Genomic DNA, 16,859 nt, shown 5'->3' with positions numbered 1-16,859 from the left:
ATAAAAATAGCTTGACCTTAGGGGGAACCTTTAGATCCCACAAATGCCTCCAAGCACAATTTTCGACCTCTCCAATTCTATTAGCCTTAAGTAACCGATATCCTGATTTTACCGAATACTCTCCATTTTTCGTATAATGGCACATTAAACAATCATCACGCACAGTAACCGGAACAACCATACGACTAATTATCTCCACCTCCTCCTCATCGAACCAGTTTTCTAATTTTCCCCTATCCCATATCCGCGTTCCTGGTATAAACAAATCAGTAACTATCGCCATTCTATTTCCCTCATTACTTTCAGATCTGATCCATCGATGATTTTCCGAGTTTAACCATGGATCCGTCCAAACCGAAATACTATCACCTATTCCCACACGCCAACGAAAACCTTTTTCAATAACTTTCACCGAACCCCAAACACTTCTCCAAACGAAACTAGGATTGTTGTCTAATTTGGAGGACAGGAAAGAACCTTGTGGGAAATATTTAGCTTTGAAGATACGACTTACCAAAGTGTTTGGATTCTTAATAAATTTCCAGCCTTGCTTTCCCAACATAGCCAGATTGAACTCATGAAGATTTTTGAACCACAATCCGCCATGTTCTTTGCGTACACACATCCTATCCCAACTACTCCAATGTATTCGTTTACCACCATTCTCCTTCGTACCCCACCAAAACGAGTTCATCATTTTCTGAAGATCTTCACATAAGGATTTTGGCAACAGAAACGTACTCATACAAAACGTCGGGAGAGATTGTGCAACAGATTTTAACAACACCTCTTTTCCTGCATTTGATAAAAATCGATGTGTCCAGCTGTTAACACGTTTTACCAATCTATCCTTAATAAAACCGAATATCTCTTTCTTCGACCTTCCAATTAGAGAAGGAAGCCCCAAGTACTTTCCAGTATCGAGACTTTCTTGCACCCCTAACCGGTCTTTAATTAGCACCCTCGTCTCTTCACTCACATTCGAACAGACTTGGTAAAGTTTACCGCCTGCCCAGACATAGCTTCATATGATGAAAGAATATGACGGATCTGATCGCACTCTGCTTCCGTCGAACAGAAAAATAGCATACTGTCATCCGATTCGTCTTCATGTGACACTCCCTCCTCATCAACAAGACAATCAATGTTATTTATTTTGTTTCGAGCTGTAACACAGGCATGAAAATTTTTTGTGTTGCTATCTCCGTCCTTCAGCCAAAATGCTTTCGCTCTTTGTCTCCAGTAAACCTGCTCTTGCTCTAGAACTCTATCCAATTTATTTCTGAATTGTATAAATCTCTCCACCGAAATTGCATCAGACTTATCCTTCAACCTTTCCATCAACGCTTTCAACCTACAAATCTGAGCCGAAAACTTGTTTTTAAAATCCAGTCCCCATCTCTCCATAACAGCGCAACAGTCCGCCAACTTCTTCTGAATATCAACAGATTGATTTGACTTCCAGCAGCTTTTCACAATCTCGCTAAACCCCTCCTCCAGCATCCAGGCAGATTCGAATTTAAAAAGATATTTCTTCGCCGCTACCGGTTGGACGAAGGATTCCAGCAACAAAACCGAATGATCAGAATAAACAACATTCAGATTTGAGACACGATGATTAAGGAATTTCTCCATCCATTCACTATAAGCAAACACCCGGTCAAGCCTCTCCCTAACCCAGTGATTGGTCCCTCTCCCTCGCTCCCACGTAAACTCGCTACCCCTAACTACCAATTCATGAAGATCATTCGAATTGATAGTGTCCGCAAAACGCTGAATTAAATAGTTAGGGTAAACAGGGCCCCCTCTCTTCTCCGACGCACGTAAAATGCAATTAAAGTCGCCCATATAACAGCTTGGCAAAATAGACGACTGAGCAATCTTACTTAACAACTCCCAAGACTCCCTCTGCCTATTACGATCAGCCAACCCGAGACCCCGACAGTTCCAACTAAGGCACGTCATTTGTGCTGGCGGACCTGAGCTTCAGGCCTCGCCAAAAACAGAACATCTGTAACTGTAGAATCCTCCTTATTCAAAGAAACTCCAGTTACACCAGTTATTCCTTCCCCCGAAGACGTATCCATCCCTTCAACTTCAATATCCTCGTTGTTTAACCTTGCTTCAGCTCTCCTCCTCTTCTTAATTTCTACCAGGACCAACTCCTCATCTTCTCTTCCTGCAACTTCTCTTTCAGAATTAATAACAATCTCCTTCCCCTTACCCATATTGATCCCTGATAAATTGGTACTCTCTGTATTCTGCCCTACCTTCCAATCCTCCTCATCCTTCAAATTTGGTTCCCTCAACCAACGCGAAGTCTGACCAGCTCCCCCACGTCTGGCCTGAGCAACAAGCCAAATTCCCCATTCACGTTTCAGCCCTCTTGTATCTTCAATAAAGAGATTATCACAGAATCTTTCCGTATGCCCTAATACTCCACACAGGAAACAGAAGTTACATAGTCGCTCGTACTTAAATTGAAGAAACGAGAATTCAAATACCGATCGTTTGATTCGTTTGCATCTTTTCAGCGGACTACGCACATCCACCCTAACTCTAATACGCATATATTCCATCCTACGTGAGCTCATATCATTATTCCCATCATACTGCACAAAACCACCAATAAACTCACCAATCTGCCTACCTACAGCTTCCGAAAAGAAACCCACAGGTATTCCGTATACCTGAACCCAAATTGGCAACATTGATAATTCCACTTGTTCAGGTTTCTGCCCTATCCCACACTCTCCTAACACCAGCTTGCCATCAAACGACCATGGACCACCCTCTTCAACCCTCTCCTTATCAATCTTGTGGTAGAATTTGAATGAGAATAGATTCGCATTAACAGCCGTAATCCAGACCCCTTTCTTTGGCATCCAAATATCTGCCATTCTGGTTTTCATTGAAGTAAAATTTATCACCCTTTCTGTTAGAAATCTACCAATCAACACCAAACTTTCTGTCCCTCCTGAATCCTCCTCCCTATTCGCCAGGAACTCAAAAGGAGTTTCTTCATCTTCCGCCAGCAAAAGATGATTCAAGTCAAGATCCATTAAACCCTAACCTCAACTCAATTAACAAATCCTGTATTATGCAGTACCTTCGAATCCCCACAAAAACAGAGCCAGAAGAATTCGCACCAAAAAATCACAAATATTGTTCAATTCAAGTCATGATCCATTAATCCCTAACCTCAACTCAATTAACAAAACCTGTATTAAACAGGACCCTTCGAATACCCACAAAAAACAGAGCCAGAAGAATTTGCGCCAAAAAATCACAAATACAGTTCAATTCTGAGATCAGAAATTGGAGAGGGATTGACAACACCAAAATGATTCATGGCCTGATTCATTAAACCCTAGCTGCAAATCAAATTCCAAATCGATACCCCACAAAAACAGAACCAGAAAATCGAAAAGAAATTGAAAACAGAGATCACATGTACAATTCAATATAGAGATCAACAATCGAATAGGAATTGACAACACCTCACGCATACATCCAAACCAGAGATCAGAATACGATACCTTGACTCCCACGAGAAGGAGAAACCCAAAACCCCCATGAGAGAGGTAGGTCAAATTCGATTTTTACTCTCTACTCCTTTTTTTAACTTTTTTTTATTTGTTCTTCAAATTATTTTCAAGGATCAATATACAATTTTTGTCACTATATTTTCTATCATAATAATTGTATCCATGAATTATGAATTGAATTTTACACCAATTAAATCCTTGCATTTTTTAAAATGAAATTAAAATTAATATCAAATTACGCACCATAATTAATTAGTGACTCCATTTCTATATAATTACCCGCTGTAATTACTTTGGGGGTGCTTATCCATGGACAACTTAAGCACATTTGAAATCCAGTTCCAACAGTTTGATATCCAGTTCCAACACCATAGTTAATTGTTAGTTTTGTAATAACGAATCCTTCAAAGACTTGCGGATAATGATCCTTTCAAGCTTGGAAGATTGTAGACTGCCTATTCAAACATCGTCAACATTTTAACAGAAGCTCAAATGTGTTTTTAGTTGAAGACTTGTCATTGCTACTATCTGATACTTTCAATATGTTTTTATACATTTCCTTGTCTTCTCAATATGTTTTTAACAGAAGACTCATCATTGTTAGTTATTATCCGATACTTTCAAAGTATCTTTCATTAGATGGTCAATGAACCGGATAATTATTTCTCTTGTTCGGGTGTCCGACTCTCTTTCTATTCATTTCGAACCCTCTCCTTCAATGATATAAGATAACAAGTGCATGCACATAGTGTACCCATTCACCCAAAAGAATGGTGTTTTTTCCCATTTGGATTAAGACGAGCACATTTATGGATTGTCTGTGGAAAATCATGGAAAGCTTCCATTAAACAGGATTATGGACACCGACTTGCATTTCATGTCTTAGGCTCTGTTCTTTATCGCTGTAAAAAACTGAACTGAACTGAATGCTACTAAATACTGAACTGAATTTAACTGAATGCTACTGAACTTAACTGAATGCTACCGAACTTAACCGAACTTAACAATAATGATGATATTAGACTTTAAAATAATTTTCATGATAATATTGGACATTAATAAACTTATAATAATAATAATGATTCTAATAAATTTAATAATCTCAATAATAAATAAATATATTATTAAAGATACGAGCCCGCTAACGGGCGCTAAATAAGAAAAAATAATTGTTATTAATTGCTACATTGAAAGAATAAATAAAATGACGTCATTATTGATCATTAATCATTTTTTTACTAATTGAACATTAATCTTTTTTTACCATAATCATTTTTTTTTTTGGTAAGAAGGGAAGAAAAAAAACAAACAAACAAAAACCTAACCCGAGATCAGTCTACGAAGACTGACTCCAATCCTATCCTCAAGAAGAGAAGGTAACAGAAAAGAAGGAGGAACGGAAAGGGTAGAAACACCTAACATCCCCCCATGCCCAGCAGCTGTCAAGCGATCCGCCACGCGGTTTTGCTCCCTATAAATATGGGAGAAGGTAAGAGAATCGAAGGCAGGACGAAACCTCAAGATGGCTTTAATGAGATTCTGACTCTTAAGACAAACAGCCTGTCTATCCGAAATCCTGTTGATAGCCTCCAAATTGTCAGACTCCACCGAAAGTCTTTTAACACCCATGCGAATGGCGAGTTTAATGCCAGACAAGATCCCCCAGAGCTCCGCAGTAAAGGAGGAGCCCGTACCTAAGTTATGGGTAAACCCAGCCAGCCAGGCGCCACCAGCATCCCGAAGAACTCCACCAGCAGCAATTCTGCCATTACTAAGGCAGGAGCCATCCGTGTTCAACTTGACAACCCCTTCCCTGGGCTTCCTCCAACCAACTAACTGGACCTCTTTAACCGGGGAGGGGTGAACCAGGGGCTCTCCTTCAAAACTCTTTGTAATAACAGAGAGTTTTTTCGAGAAGTAAAACCGGAGGTCAGGAATAAAGACAGTCTTCTCAGCAAATAACTCTTCATTCCTCCATTTCCACATTTGATGACAAATAATAGCGAAGAGAATAGCCCCGTGCTCCATACTGGCCAACAAATTCCCATTAACGCCTTCAGAGAACCAGTTAATATCAGAGAACCCCATAAAGGAAGGAAGGATGTGGTGAGGAAGGACCCCTTCCCAAACCTTTCTACTATTCGGGCAATCCCTCAAAGCATGGCACAAGGTTTCCACATGGCCGCTGCATCTGCTACAGGCACCAGATACAGCCAAGTGCCTTCTGTGTCTATCTGCATTTGTGAGGAGCCTGTCTTTGACTCCCAGCCATAGGAAACTCCTAATGCGGTAGGGGACTTTGAGGGCCCAAATGGACTTCCAAATTTTCAAGGGAGGATCAGCCCTATTAGGGGTAAAAGCTTCATAGGCCGATTTGCAAGAATAAGAACCATTATTAGTCAAGGCCCAGCAGTGTCTGTCCTTATCCTCCTCCTGATTACTAATCTTCACACCTCTAATATTAAGGAGGGTCTCCAGGCTAAGAAAGGAGTCGAACTTAGACCAGATCCAGTCTCCCTCAGAGTCCACCACATCAGCAATTCTCCAAGAGAGGAGATCATTCGGCGGAGGGGCGATGCACACCTCAATCAACGGTTTGTCACCAATCCAGGTGTCATACCAGAAACTAATGGATCTCCCATTACCCACCTCCAAGCCAATCCCCGTACAGAACTCAGCAAAAACAGCACTAAGCCCTTTCCAGAGGAAGGAACAGCTGACAACCCTCTCCTTCGGGCCACCAAAGATTCTATCTTTCCTATACTTGCCGCACAGAAGACGAACCCAAAGGAAGGAGGGGGATTGCCACATTCTCCAAAGAAGCTTCATTAACAGGACTTTATTATTGTCCTTAGCTTGCCTTATACCAAGACCCCCCCTGCTCTTAGGCTGGCAGACTTCCTTCCAAGGGACCAGGTGAATCTTCCTCCCATCCCCAGACTCTCCCCACAGAAAACGCCGATTAATTTTATCAAGGTCGTTGAGGACCGGCTCAGGGAGCTTACAGGCTTGCATGATGTGATTTGGAGCAGCGCAGTTGATAGACTAGATTAAAGTAAGGCGACCTGCAAGGGAAAGAGAATTAGCTTTCCAGCTAGCACACAAACCGTTAGATTTGTCCAAAATGTCTTTAAAAGAGGCTTTGGACACCATGTCACTATGAAGAGGGACCCCAAGGTATTTTCCAAACGATTGAGTCAGGGGAATGCCAGACATCTCACTCAGTCTTCTACACAAGCTATTATCCATATTCTTGGAACAAAGCATACGGGATTTATGGATGTTAATCTTCTGGCTAGAAGCCTCACAAAAGCAGTCGAGGATATCCATCACAGCCTTAATTTGTTCCTCATTACCCTCCACAAAAAGCATGACATCATCAGCAAAGAGTAAATGGGTAACAGGGGGGCAATGTCTGTTGATGGAAACAAGGTGGAGAGTCCCTTTGCTCACCGCCTCTTGGATCAGGTGAGACAATCTTTCCATGGCAATAACAAAAAGGAAGGGGCACATAGGATCCCCTTGACGAATACCCCTGGATGGAGAGAACTCATCCGACATATCCCCATTGATCATAACCTGGAAAACAGGAGAGGAGATACACTTTCCAATCAAATTCCTCCAGTTCTCCGGGATACCAGCTTTGGCTAAACTATCCAGAAGAAAGCTCCAGTTCAACCTATCATAGGCTTTCTCCAGATCCAGCTTGAGAGCCACGATCCCTTTCTTGCCTTTCTTAATCTTCATAGAATGGACAACCTCCTGGGCAATAACAACGTTATCCATCAATTGTCTTCCAAGAACAAAGCTCCCTTGATTTTGGCTGATAATATCCGGAAGGATCTTCCGGATTCTATTAGCCACAATCTTAGTAATAGCTTTATACAAGACATTACAAAGACTGATGGGTCTCATCTGGAGAAAGGAAGAAGGCTTGGCAACCTTAGGAATCAAGACAATGAGGGTTTTATTAACCAAACTGATATCGTTCGAACCACCAAAGACACCTAACACAAAGCTGTATATACCCTCTTTAACAGTGTCCCAGTGTTAATGATAGAAACTAGCGGGGATACCATCAATACCAGGAGCCTTAGTGGAACCGATGCTGGAGAAGGCCAGATCAATCTCTTTAAGCTCAATGGGATGGAAAGCATTATTAATAGCATCCTCCCCCAAACGAGGAAAGGAAATGCCAGAGTGGGCACTCTCTAGGTCCACAGCTTCCTCTCTGAACAGGTCCTTGTAGAAATCAAGGGTAAGGCGCCGAATGTCCTCCTCCTCAAAAATCCACTCACCACTGGCGTCTTTAATAGCCTCGATCCTATTTCGTTGTCTCCTAATGATCGTTGAGAGGTGGAAAAACCTGGTATTCCGGTCCCCGTCTTGAATCCAAGCCTTCCTAGATTTCTGGAACCACAGAAGCTCTTCCTGTCTAAGCACAGCTTCCAACTCGTTCTGAAGAGCTCTTAGGTGACCATTCAGGCTATGATCAAAACGAACCTCCAAGCAACGCTGAACACCTTCCATTCTCCTCAAGAGTTTGTTCTTCCTCCTGATAATATGACCAAAAGTATTTTTATTCCAAACAGCCACATTCCTCCTGAATTCCTCAGTAGCGAGGAGAACATCAGAGTGGGGATGCCAATTGCTTTTAACGAAATCCTTAAACTCGGGGTGAGACTCCCAAGCCACCAGATACCTAAAAGGTCTATTACCTTTCAGCCGATTTCCTTTGACCAAATTAATAAGGATAGGGCAATGGTCTGAGTGACGGAAAGGGAGATTAAGTACCTTGACCTCAGGAAACCTATAAATCGATGCAACATTAGCATACACCTTATCCAACCTAACAAACACACTATTCCTTTTCCAGGTAAATTTGTGGCCAGCAGCACCCAGGTCCGAAAGCCCGCACATATCCATACTTTGCTTATGATTAAGGCACCGGTTCACATAATGATTACCCCCTCCTCTCTGATCACTCAAGAGGGCAATGTCATTAAAATCCCCGGCAACCAACCACGCCTCCACCATGTTAGAGCTAAAAGAATGAAGGATCTCCCACAGCCTTCTTCGGTTAGTCGAAACAGGATCAGCATAGACGAAGGTAATAAAGAAGGGTTTATTACCCGGGTAACACACCTTACTATGGATGAATTGACTGTCCATAGTAACAATATCAATATTGACTTGACCTGGCTTCCAAAAGAGCCAAATCCCCCCTGCCCGGCCAGTAACCATAATCATTTTTTTACTAATTGATCATTAATTACTCCATTTTATTCCCACCATAACATCTCATTCCCTCCGTAAATTATAGATAAATAACAATAATAATTATAATAAATTATATATAAATAATTATAATATAATAAATAATGATAAATTACTAAACACTGAATGCTGAAACTGGATACTGAAACTGAATGTTGAACTGAACTGATTGTTACTGAAATTAAGTGATAAAGAACAGAGCCTTACCCGAAAAGAGCTTTCTTTTCAATTCTCCTGCAATCAATTAGATAACAATGGGATAATGCCTTGATTTAAAAAAAAAAAAATACATATAAATATAACTGTGGTGCAGCAGAAGCTCAAATGCCACATGGAAATAGATAACACTAAGTATTTAATGGATTAAAAATTTGTTTTTTTCTTTGAAGAACTATACAGTTTCAGTTTCTATGTCTTTGGGCCTCCAAGGTTGTCCCATCTTTAAGAGTTTCCTGGGCATCACTGTCCATCCCAAGGCTGAAGAGGGCAGCAGCTTGCAGATAGAAGGCAGTCGACCACTCCGGAGATACCGCCTGAGCTTGCATTGCGTCGCCTAGAGCTTGCTGTGGCATGTCACTTATCAAGTAACACAAGCAACGTCTAGCGTATACTGTTGGGGATACCATTGTCCCACCATCAATGAACTACACAAACAACACAACAATGTTACTCTGGACCTACATTAAACTTTCATATTCTTATCTGTTGAAAATTGAGGCTTTTTTATGCTTCCTTGTATAATTGAATGTAAAGCAGTATAAATCTCCAGAGAAAAGGTTTAAAGGAACTGTGAGCTAGAAATGCCTCACCTGTGTGTATGAATCAATGGCAGTAGGAAAGTCTTTACTTCGAAAAGCCATGTCTCCACGTTTCTTACAATTGAGTGTTTCCTGTATTTGATCTGTCCACATTTGGAAAGAAAGCTGCAAAGCAAAAGAAATTCACTAGCATTCCCAATAAAGCAGACAAGTATTCATGAACAAAATAAACTCTGCTACAATAATATGCCGATTATTTATGCTTTCACGATAAAGATGTTAGCGTGACAAGAAAAGACAGTCTTCTAATGACAGGCACATTAATGTTAATCAGCAGACAAGTGATGGGAAATATAAATGGCACATTTTTCATATATGTGAAACAGAAACAGCATCGTAATATCAGCAACTCAAACCTTAAACTTACAGGCACTAATGATATTATTGAGACACAAAACATCAACCAATAGATGCTTACCTCATTTGCAATCCCCTCATCATCTTTATATCCCACATTCTCCAGTATCTCATGTATTGCAGTAAGATCTAATCTTGAGCAAGCTTCACCAAGAGGTGTTAACAACAATGTTGGCTTTGGTGATGGAGCTCCATGCGGAATACTCATCAGTACATGTGATGGAACCTGTAACATTAAGTATTCAATATGTTAAATTTATATTCAACATGAATGCCAATACTGAACAACAAATGAAATCAGCTCCCTTCAATAACAGTAGTGAGAAAGTCTGGTTCTTGTCTTTTAAAAATTGAGCTATGCTTGAGGTTATGTGTACTCAGTTTGAAATGTCATGAGCTAAGGTTATCCATTTATGCTATTTTGTAGTTACAACTATGATTTTGTAATATGTTCAAATGATTGTAACATCAATTCAAGCTTGAATTACCCTGGACTACCAAAATGAATGGAGTCAAGTTGTGGCTAAAATATAAAAACTTGACTTCATTCATCAGTAAGAAATTACATTCGTTAATTGAAAGTACAATCTCCCACCAAAAAGCTTGCAAGTAGTTGCTAATTACGACATGGTAACAATCTATAGCATCATAAAGGTGGACCACTCATTGACATAGCCATATTGTGTTACATGGAAGAGACAACCTTCAGCTTTATGTGGATGGTAAGTTTAGGATTTAAGATGATCATTGCATACCTCTGTTTCTTTCTGTAGAGGAGCGAGAGAAGTAACTAGAGTCTTTGCATTTGGCCTCTCACGAGGTTCATACTGTAAACAACGTGAAGCTAGCCGTACTAATTCAGTTCCATCATCATTTGAAAAATGACCATCCAAACACGAGTCCATCAGCATCAGAAAGTTTTTCCCCCTTATAAGGTCAAGCGCCTGCCAAAGAAGGGAAGCAAGAAGCATCTATCTTAATATTTTCCTAAGTGACAACAAAAACATCAATTATAATATTGATAAGAAAGAAGTTTAAGCTAACTATATGTTGTCTGTGGATTAAACACAAACATGATTCATGAACATAGATTATTTTCACTAAAGGACGCCATCCAAACACAGGAAATTTCAACATCAAATTCCACCAAATACGAAGACTATTCTGAGGAGGAATACATTACATGGCTTGGAGGTATGTGTTTGCCACTAAGAAGGTCAAGCAACAATGTGCCAAAGCTATAAATCACACTTTCCGGTATGACTCTTCCTGGCATATGAAAATATCCAAATGAGCTTGATCAAGAAGCAACAGAAGAAATTAGATGAAAAGAGAAACACATTAGCTGGAGAGAGTAGTAGTACCAGTCCTCAAGTACTCAGGAGGGGTGAATGCCAAGTTTGTACTATAGCTCTTTCCGTCTCTGCTATTCTTCATTAAACCAAAGCAGGAGAGCCTGGGATCACCCTCCTGTCAAGTTCTACCAGTATAAGTAGCTAATCAAGTTTATGCTCAACAGATAGACGTAAAATGATGAAACTACCTCGTCAAATAAAATTCTATAAGCATTCAGGTCGTGATACAAGGCCCTTCCTTTGCTGCTACAATATTCCAAAGCTTGAGCCAGATAGAAAGCCACTCTCAGTCTCATACTCCATTTCATTGGCTGGCTCTCCCCTGAACCAATTAAAAGTATTTCAACATCCAAATCATGACCTAAATAAGTATCATAAATTGGGAGACAATGAAAGGAAAATCAAAATTTAGACGGATCTCTTTTTTTTTCAGAAGGCTTAGTATGATCTGTTTGAAACAGTTGATATCAAAAGCCATAAATTTTGCAGAGAAAGAGAGAGAGAAGTAGGGTCTTACAATGAAAAAGATGCTTAGAAAGAGTCTCATTGGGCATAAATTCAGCTACCAGCAATCTCTCCTCTCCTTGGCAGCAACAACCTATCAAATTTGCTAATCTCTCACTTCTCAACAGCCCCACAGCTCTGGCCTCCTCCTGAAAGAAAACAGAAACCCCAATCACATTCAAACAACCACCAAAAGCAATCAGAAGAAAATGACAAAACGAAGGTAGAGGACAAACGAGGAACTGGCGAGAATCAGGCCAAGCAGACTTATTGAAGCGTTTAACGGCGACTAAACGATCATCATCTCGAAACCTGCCTCTGTAAACCACATTAGGAGCTTTTTCTCCATGCTCAGATACTATATTTTCCGTACTAAACCCTGACGTGGCAGCCCGAAGCTGCTCCAAGGTGAACTCCTTAAACCCAGGCAGTAAGTCTCCATTCTCTGCAAGTTAGTAAGTTAAGTTCATAATAAGATTTTTTCTGGAGGAAGTGACAGAAAATGAAACAAGTGAGTTAACTAACCAAGATCGGAGGAGTGATTGAGGTTGGATTTGAGATTGGATGGCCACCAACAGAGTGATAATTTGGAGCAACGAGCTCCCATTTGACTAAAACTTCAATTTCTAAAAAATCAGATGAAGAGTGAAAGTGGAGCTTGAAGCTTAAGCTTAAGCCTAGTAGTTTAGTTTGTTTCAGTTGCTAGCTATCACTTTCTTTGTTGATGAGTGGAAGAGAGGGTTTTAAGAAAAGAGAGAGAAAGGGAGAAAAGGGGAAAAAGGTAGTACTGAAAAGGAGTAAATGTGTGTTTGGGTAGAAAGAAAGAAAGAAAGAATGTAAGAGAAAAGAAAGGAAACTTTTTGGATCCAATCCATTCATCCAAGTCCAAGCCTCTCTGCGTTTTCACCGCTTCATCATTCTCTCGTTTTTCCTTCCTTTTTTTTTTTTAATTCGGAAAAAGTTTCAGTTTTTTTAGTTTCTCCTCCGTTTTCTAAAGGCATCCCCACTCTCCAATAAAGGGCGTCATTTCACCTTATGAAGACAACACTAAAATTCATATTAAATTTGGAATATGGTTGAAAAACATCTCCAAATTCCTGTTTATTCTGAAAAAGATTAAGAAATTTCTTTTGTTGTTGAAAAAAATAAACGAAATAGGATTTCGAAATGCTTACAAAAATGGTTTATTTTTTTAAAAGGATAAAATATTTTTCTAATTTTCTTCGTATATTTCTCGATTAACTAACATAAAATTTCTCGTAAACTTATTTTGCTAAACAAACAAACATCACAAATCAAAAAAATATTCTCCTATATAGTATTTTTCGACAAAAGAATGAGACTTATCTTATTTGTCAGAGATAATTTTACTCTAAACCTTAGTAATATGAATCATGACTGAAGTTAGGCCTCTATTAATACTATCTATTAATCACAATATTTATAACATTGAAAGTAAATTGATTTTTAGGTTACAATAACAAAGTGTTTTTATAGAACAATAAAGTCTTAAATTGTTTAGTTTTGTTCTGTAATTTGGTCTGTGTTAGAAGGAGAACCAGTGATAACACATGTTCCTGAAGCACTTTTTGTACTTGAACCATCAAACTTCAAGGTCTAAGATACCTTGTTGACTTCACAAATAGGTAACTCAACTTCAACTTCTTTCTCCATGGAGGAAGGATGTGCTGATAAAAATTCTGTCAAGACTTGTCCCTATACTATTGTTTGTGGTAAACGAACAAGAGTGTACTCTGCCAAGTCAAGTGCCTACTTCCTAATATTTCATGTGATCAATGGTTGATTGAGCATCAACTTGAGCACATTCTCTTATGAAATCACAAAAACTCGTGACTGTATGAGATAATGTCTCAATTTTGTACAGGCAAAGTACAATGTCAAGCATTGTTTATCAATGGCTGAGTATGTCTTCTCTGCATCATTTAAGCATCTTCTCAAGTAGTAAATTGCTTATTCATGGCTAACCTAGTTGTTTTGAGCAAAGAGATAACCAATAGAATTATCTACAGTTAACAAGTAGAGCTTTAAAGGAATCTCTTCTCTAGGTGGCACCAATACATGAGGATGAGTTAAATACTCCTTGATTCTCTCAAATACTTGTTGATGACTCTCATCCTATATGAATTTTGCCCCCCTTTCAAAGATAGCAATTCTGAAAGGACTTGGGAATTTCCAACAAGATTAGCAATAAATCTCCTTAAGTAATTCACTAGCCCAATGAATCTTTACAACTCTTTTTGTTCTTTGGAGGTTGAGCTTCAAGTATAGCCTTTGCCTTATTCTTATCCACTTCTACGCCGATGTTGGTGCACTGAGAACCCCCAAAAAAATTATGCCTTAAAAGCACATTTAAGAGGATTACTTATGCTCTCTCATTCTAAGAAAGCCCTTTCTTAAATGTTCTACATGATCATTCTCTCTTTTAGACTTAACCACTATATCATCAATATAAACCTCCATAAATCTACCCAACATATCATGAAATATTGTATTCATAGCCCTTTGGTAAGTAGCACCAACATTTTTAAGAATAAAGGTACGACTTTCCACACATAAGTACCCAAAGCCCCATAAGCATCTAAAGGCGGTCTTAGCAATATCCTCTAATGCAATCAAATTTTGATTATTGCCAGAAAATCATCTAAGAAAGGCAATAGATAATTCCTAAATATTGCATCTATCAACATATCAGCTATAGGCATTACATACACATCCTTAGGTGTTGCATTATTTAAATCTCACCTAAGTTTCCCATTCTTCTTAACATCGGGCACAATATTAGGTAACCATTGGGCATACCTTATAAGTTTGATTAATCCTGCTTTTAGGAGCCTTTCTATCTCTTTATTGACTTTCAGCTCCACTTTCTTAGACATTCTCCTAGGTGGCCGATGAAATGGTGTGAACTTAGGCTTAATGGGTAATCTATGTTCAACCAAACTCCTATCCAACCAAGGCGTGTCCTCATCACTCTAAGCAAAACCGTCTTTAAACTCTCACAAGAGCTCAATGATTCTCTTTTTTAATTCTGGCCTCAACAAGATGCTAACAAAAGTAACCTTTGGATCATCCTTAGTTCCCAAGTTCACCTCCTCCAAAGGATCCTCCACTTGGCAAGGATTATCCTTGAGCTTTTGAGATGCAGATTTCAGTTCATGTAATTGGATCTCCTCAAGCCCATCATCTTCCCTCTTCATCTCCTTCCCAAATAACTTCTGCTCCAACACTTTGAGATTCCTCGTACTCTTTTAAGATCTTCTCAAACACACTATGAATATGCAATTTTATATTAATGGCTGCAATGACTGCTTTTTGTTCCTTCTTTAACTTAATCATCGATCTCCTCAATAATTAGAGTATCCCCTAGTGGCCTAATAGTACTTGGCATAACTAGAGATTTCTCTTCTCTTGGTCTTCCTTCTCTTTTGGAACAACTGAGAACTTCTTGGGGTCGCCAAATTTGTTCTTCCACACAAAACGAATTGGCCTAAACTCCCGCCCATTAAACCTTGCATCTATTGCATCTGAAACAGTGCAGAATGGCTTTTGTTCTACCCAAACCACTTCCATTTCGTCACCCTTACAAAATAAGAGAAATCGGTATAGAGAGGACGGTACACCAATTAGTATGAATCCAATCCCTTCCTAGAAAAACTTGATGGTTTGCAATAGAATTCACAACAAAAGAAAGCTGATATGTGAGTTTTTCTTCCTATTGTGACTTCCAATGGAAAAACCCCAAGAGATTTACTAACCCATCTATTGAATGTCAACATTGTAACATCTGTTACAATGAGGTCTTCTTCTCCTTTGCCAAGAATTATCACCATCTTCCAATGCATGATATTCAAAGTAAACCCACTGTTAAATAAGACTCGGGAGATAGGTTTTCTATTGAGACGAGCCTTAATATACAAGGGTTTAAGTGTTAAGTCATCTTCACTGAGGGCTTCTCAAACACTACTTTTTTCGATCCTCCATCTTCATATGCTTGGATGGTAACACCACTACATATTCTTGGCTCATCCTTAAAAAGTTCACATTCTTCAAATTTTGCAAATGTCTCTGATGCCTCTGCCTCATTTAAAGGTTCTCTTGATTCCTCATAGTTCTCCTTGGAAATCTGAAGGCAAGGTTAGAGAAGTTGAATCTATAAGAATTACAAAATCTCCAACCATGATTTCTTTGACATTTGAAGAACTCACATAATCTTTCTTGGCCTTTCCTTTCTTCGTTTTATTATTTTTCATGACTTTGTACCTCTCAGCTAGTCTATTCCTTAGAAGCCTCCTCTTCTGAGTTCTAGTCAGTGGTGTTGGGAACTTTTTATATGCCAGCACACGCCATTATTTGCTTGGTTTGGAAGGTGGGGAAACTACATACCTTGCTTGAGTTCTAGTGCCCATAGGTTGTGTTCCCCTACCCTTTTTGCTTGGAAACTCTAGCCTTTCATGTACACTGCCTTTCTTCTTAGGCTTCCACGACGTGAACTTCCTTGGAGCACCCCTAGGATTCTCTTGGAATTCTTTGTGAACTCCTTTGGTTATCTTTTTGTTCAGTACTTGTCTAAGATAAAAAGAAACCATATGAACAGAGACAACTACTGGGAGTGGGTCCTCATCAACTAGCATAAACTCCTTCTTCTCCAGGAATCTAAGAACACCACGATCAATGTGATCTTGCACCACATTCTTGAAAGACCAACATAAAATGGTTCCAAGAATCAAGATATTTGCAATAAGTTTTTCTCCTCAAATATTCTTTGGATAGAAATTTGAAGTTTGGAGGAAAAGTAATGAAATTCTCTTTGACAAGAAAGTAAAAAAAATTCTTCTATCTTCCCAACATCAAATGTATAATTAGGATTGCTTTTCCTTGTCTCGCCCTCATTGCTTAACTTGAATTTGAATGGACAAATTTGAGCTCCTTTATCTGAAAGCTCAACTACTGCAATTTTCGAGTTGTTCATTTGTTGGTAT

At 39.2% G+C, this 16,859-nt stretch overlaps 2 protein-coding genes across 2 annotated transcripts; both read right to left on the bottom strand.

Moving 5' to 3' along the window:
- Positions 1-1,510: 1,510 nt before the first annotated feature.
- Positions 1,511-4,224, bottom strand: LOC136232603 (uncharacterized). The gene has a single exon (XM_066021836.1). It carries the CDS (start codon positions 3,060-3,062, stop codon positions 1,962-1,964), a length of 1,101 nt encoding a protein of 366 aa, XP_065877908.1. The 5' UTR covers positions 3,063-4,224; the 3' UTR covers positions 1,511-1,961.
- A 4,872-nt stretch (positions 4,225-9,096) lies between these two features.
- On the bottom strand, positions 9,097-12,846 carry LOC136232602 (serine/threonine-protein kinase BSK5). Its single transcript, XM_066021834.1, has 10 exons — positions 12,385-12,846; positions 12,096-12,304; positions 11,873-12,008; positions 11,544-11,677; positions 11,365-11,470; positions 11,184-11,269; positions 10,756-10,944; positions 10,062-10,226; positions 9,635-9,748; positions 9,097-9,469 (listed from the first exon to the last, which is right to left on the bottom strand). Exons 1-10 carry the CDS (start codon positions 12,464-12,466, stop codon positions 9,227-9,229), a joined length of 1,464 nt encoding a protein of 487 aa, XP_065877906.1. The 5' UTR covers positions 12,467-12,846; the 3' UTR covers positions 9,097-9,226.
- Between the last annotated feature and the right edge of the window lie 4,013 nt (positions 12,847-16,859).

This window comes from Euphorbia lathyris, chromosome 6 (assembly GCF_963576675.1).
Source record: "Euphorbia lathyris chromosome 6, ddEupLath1.1, whole genome shotgun sequence".
NCBI lineage: Eukaryota > Viridiplantae > Streptophyta > Magnoliopsida > Malpighiales > Euphorbiaceae > Euphorbia > Euphorbia lathyris.
The sequence above is the reverse complement of the archived record's forward strand: the minus strand, read 5'-3'. Positions and strand labels throughout refer to the sequence as shown.

Coding starts and splice junctions, on each gene's coding strand:
- LOC136232603 (XM_066021836.1), bottom strand. CDS start 3,062: ATGGATCTTGACTTGAATCATCTTTTGCTGGCGGAAGATGAAGAAACT.
- LOC136232602 (XM_066021834.1), bottom strand. CDS start 12,466: ATGGGAGCTCGTTGCTCCAAATTATCACTCTGTTGGTGGCCATCCAAT. Junction 12,009..12,095: donor CTGATTCTCGCCAGTTCCTC/GTTTGTCCTCTA, acceptor GTTTTCTTTCAG/GAGGAGGCCAGAGCTGTGGG. Junction 10,945..11,183: donor AACACATACCTCCAAGCCAT/GTAATGTATTCC, acceptor CTTCTTTGGCAG/GCGCTTGACCTTATAAGGGG.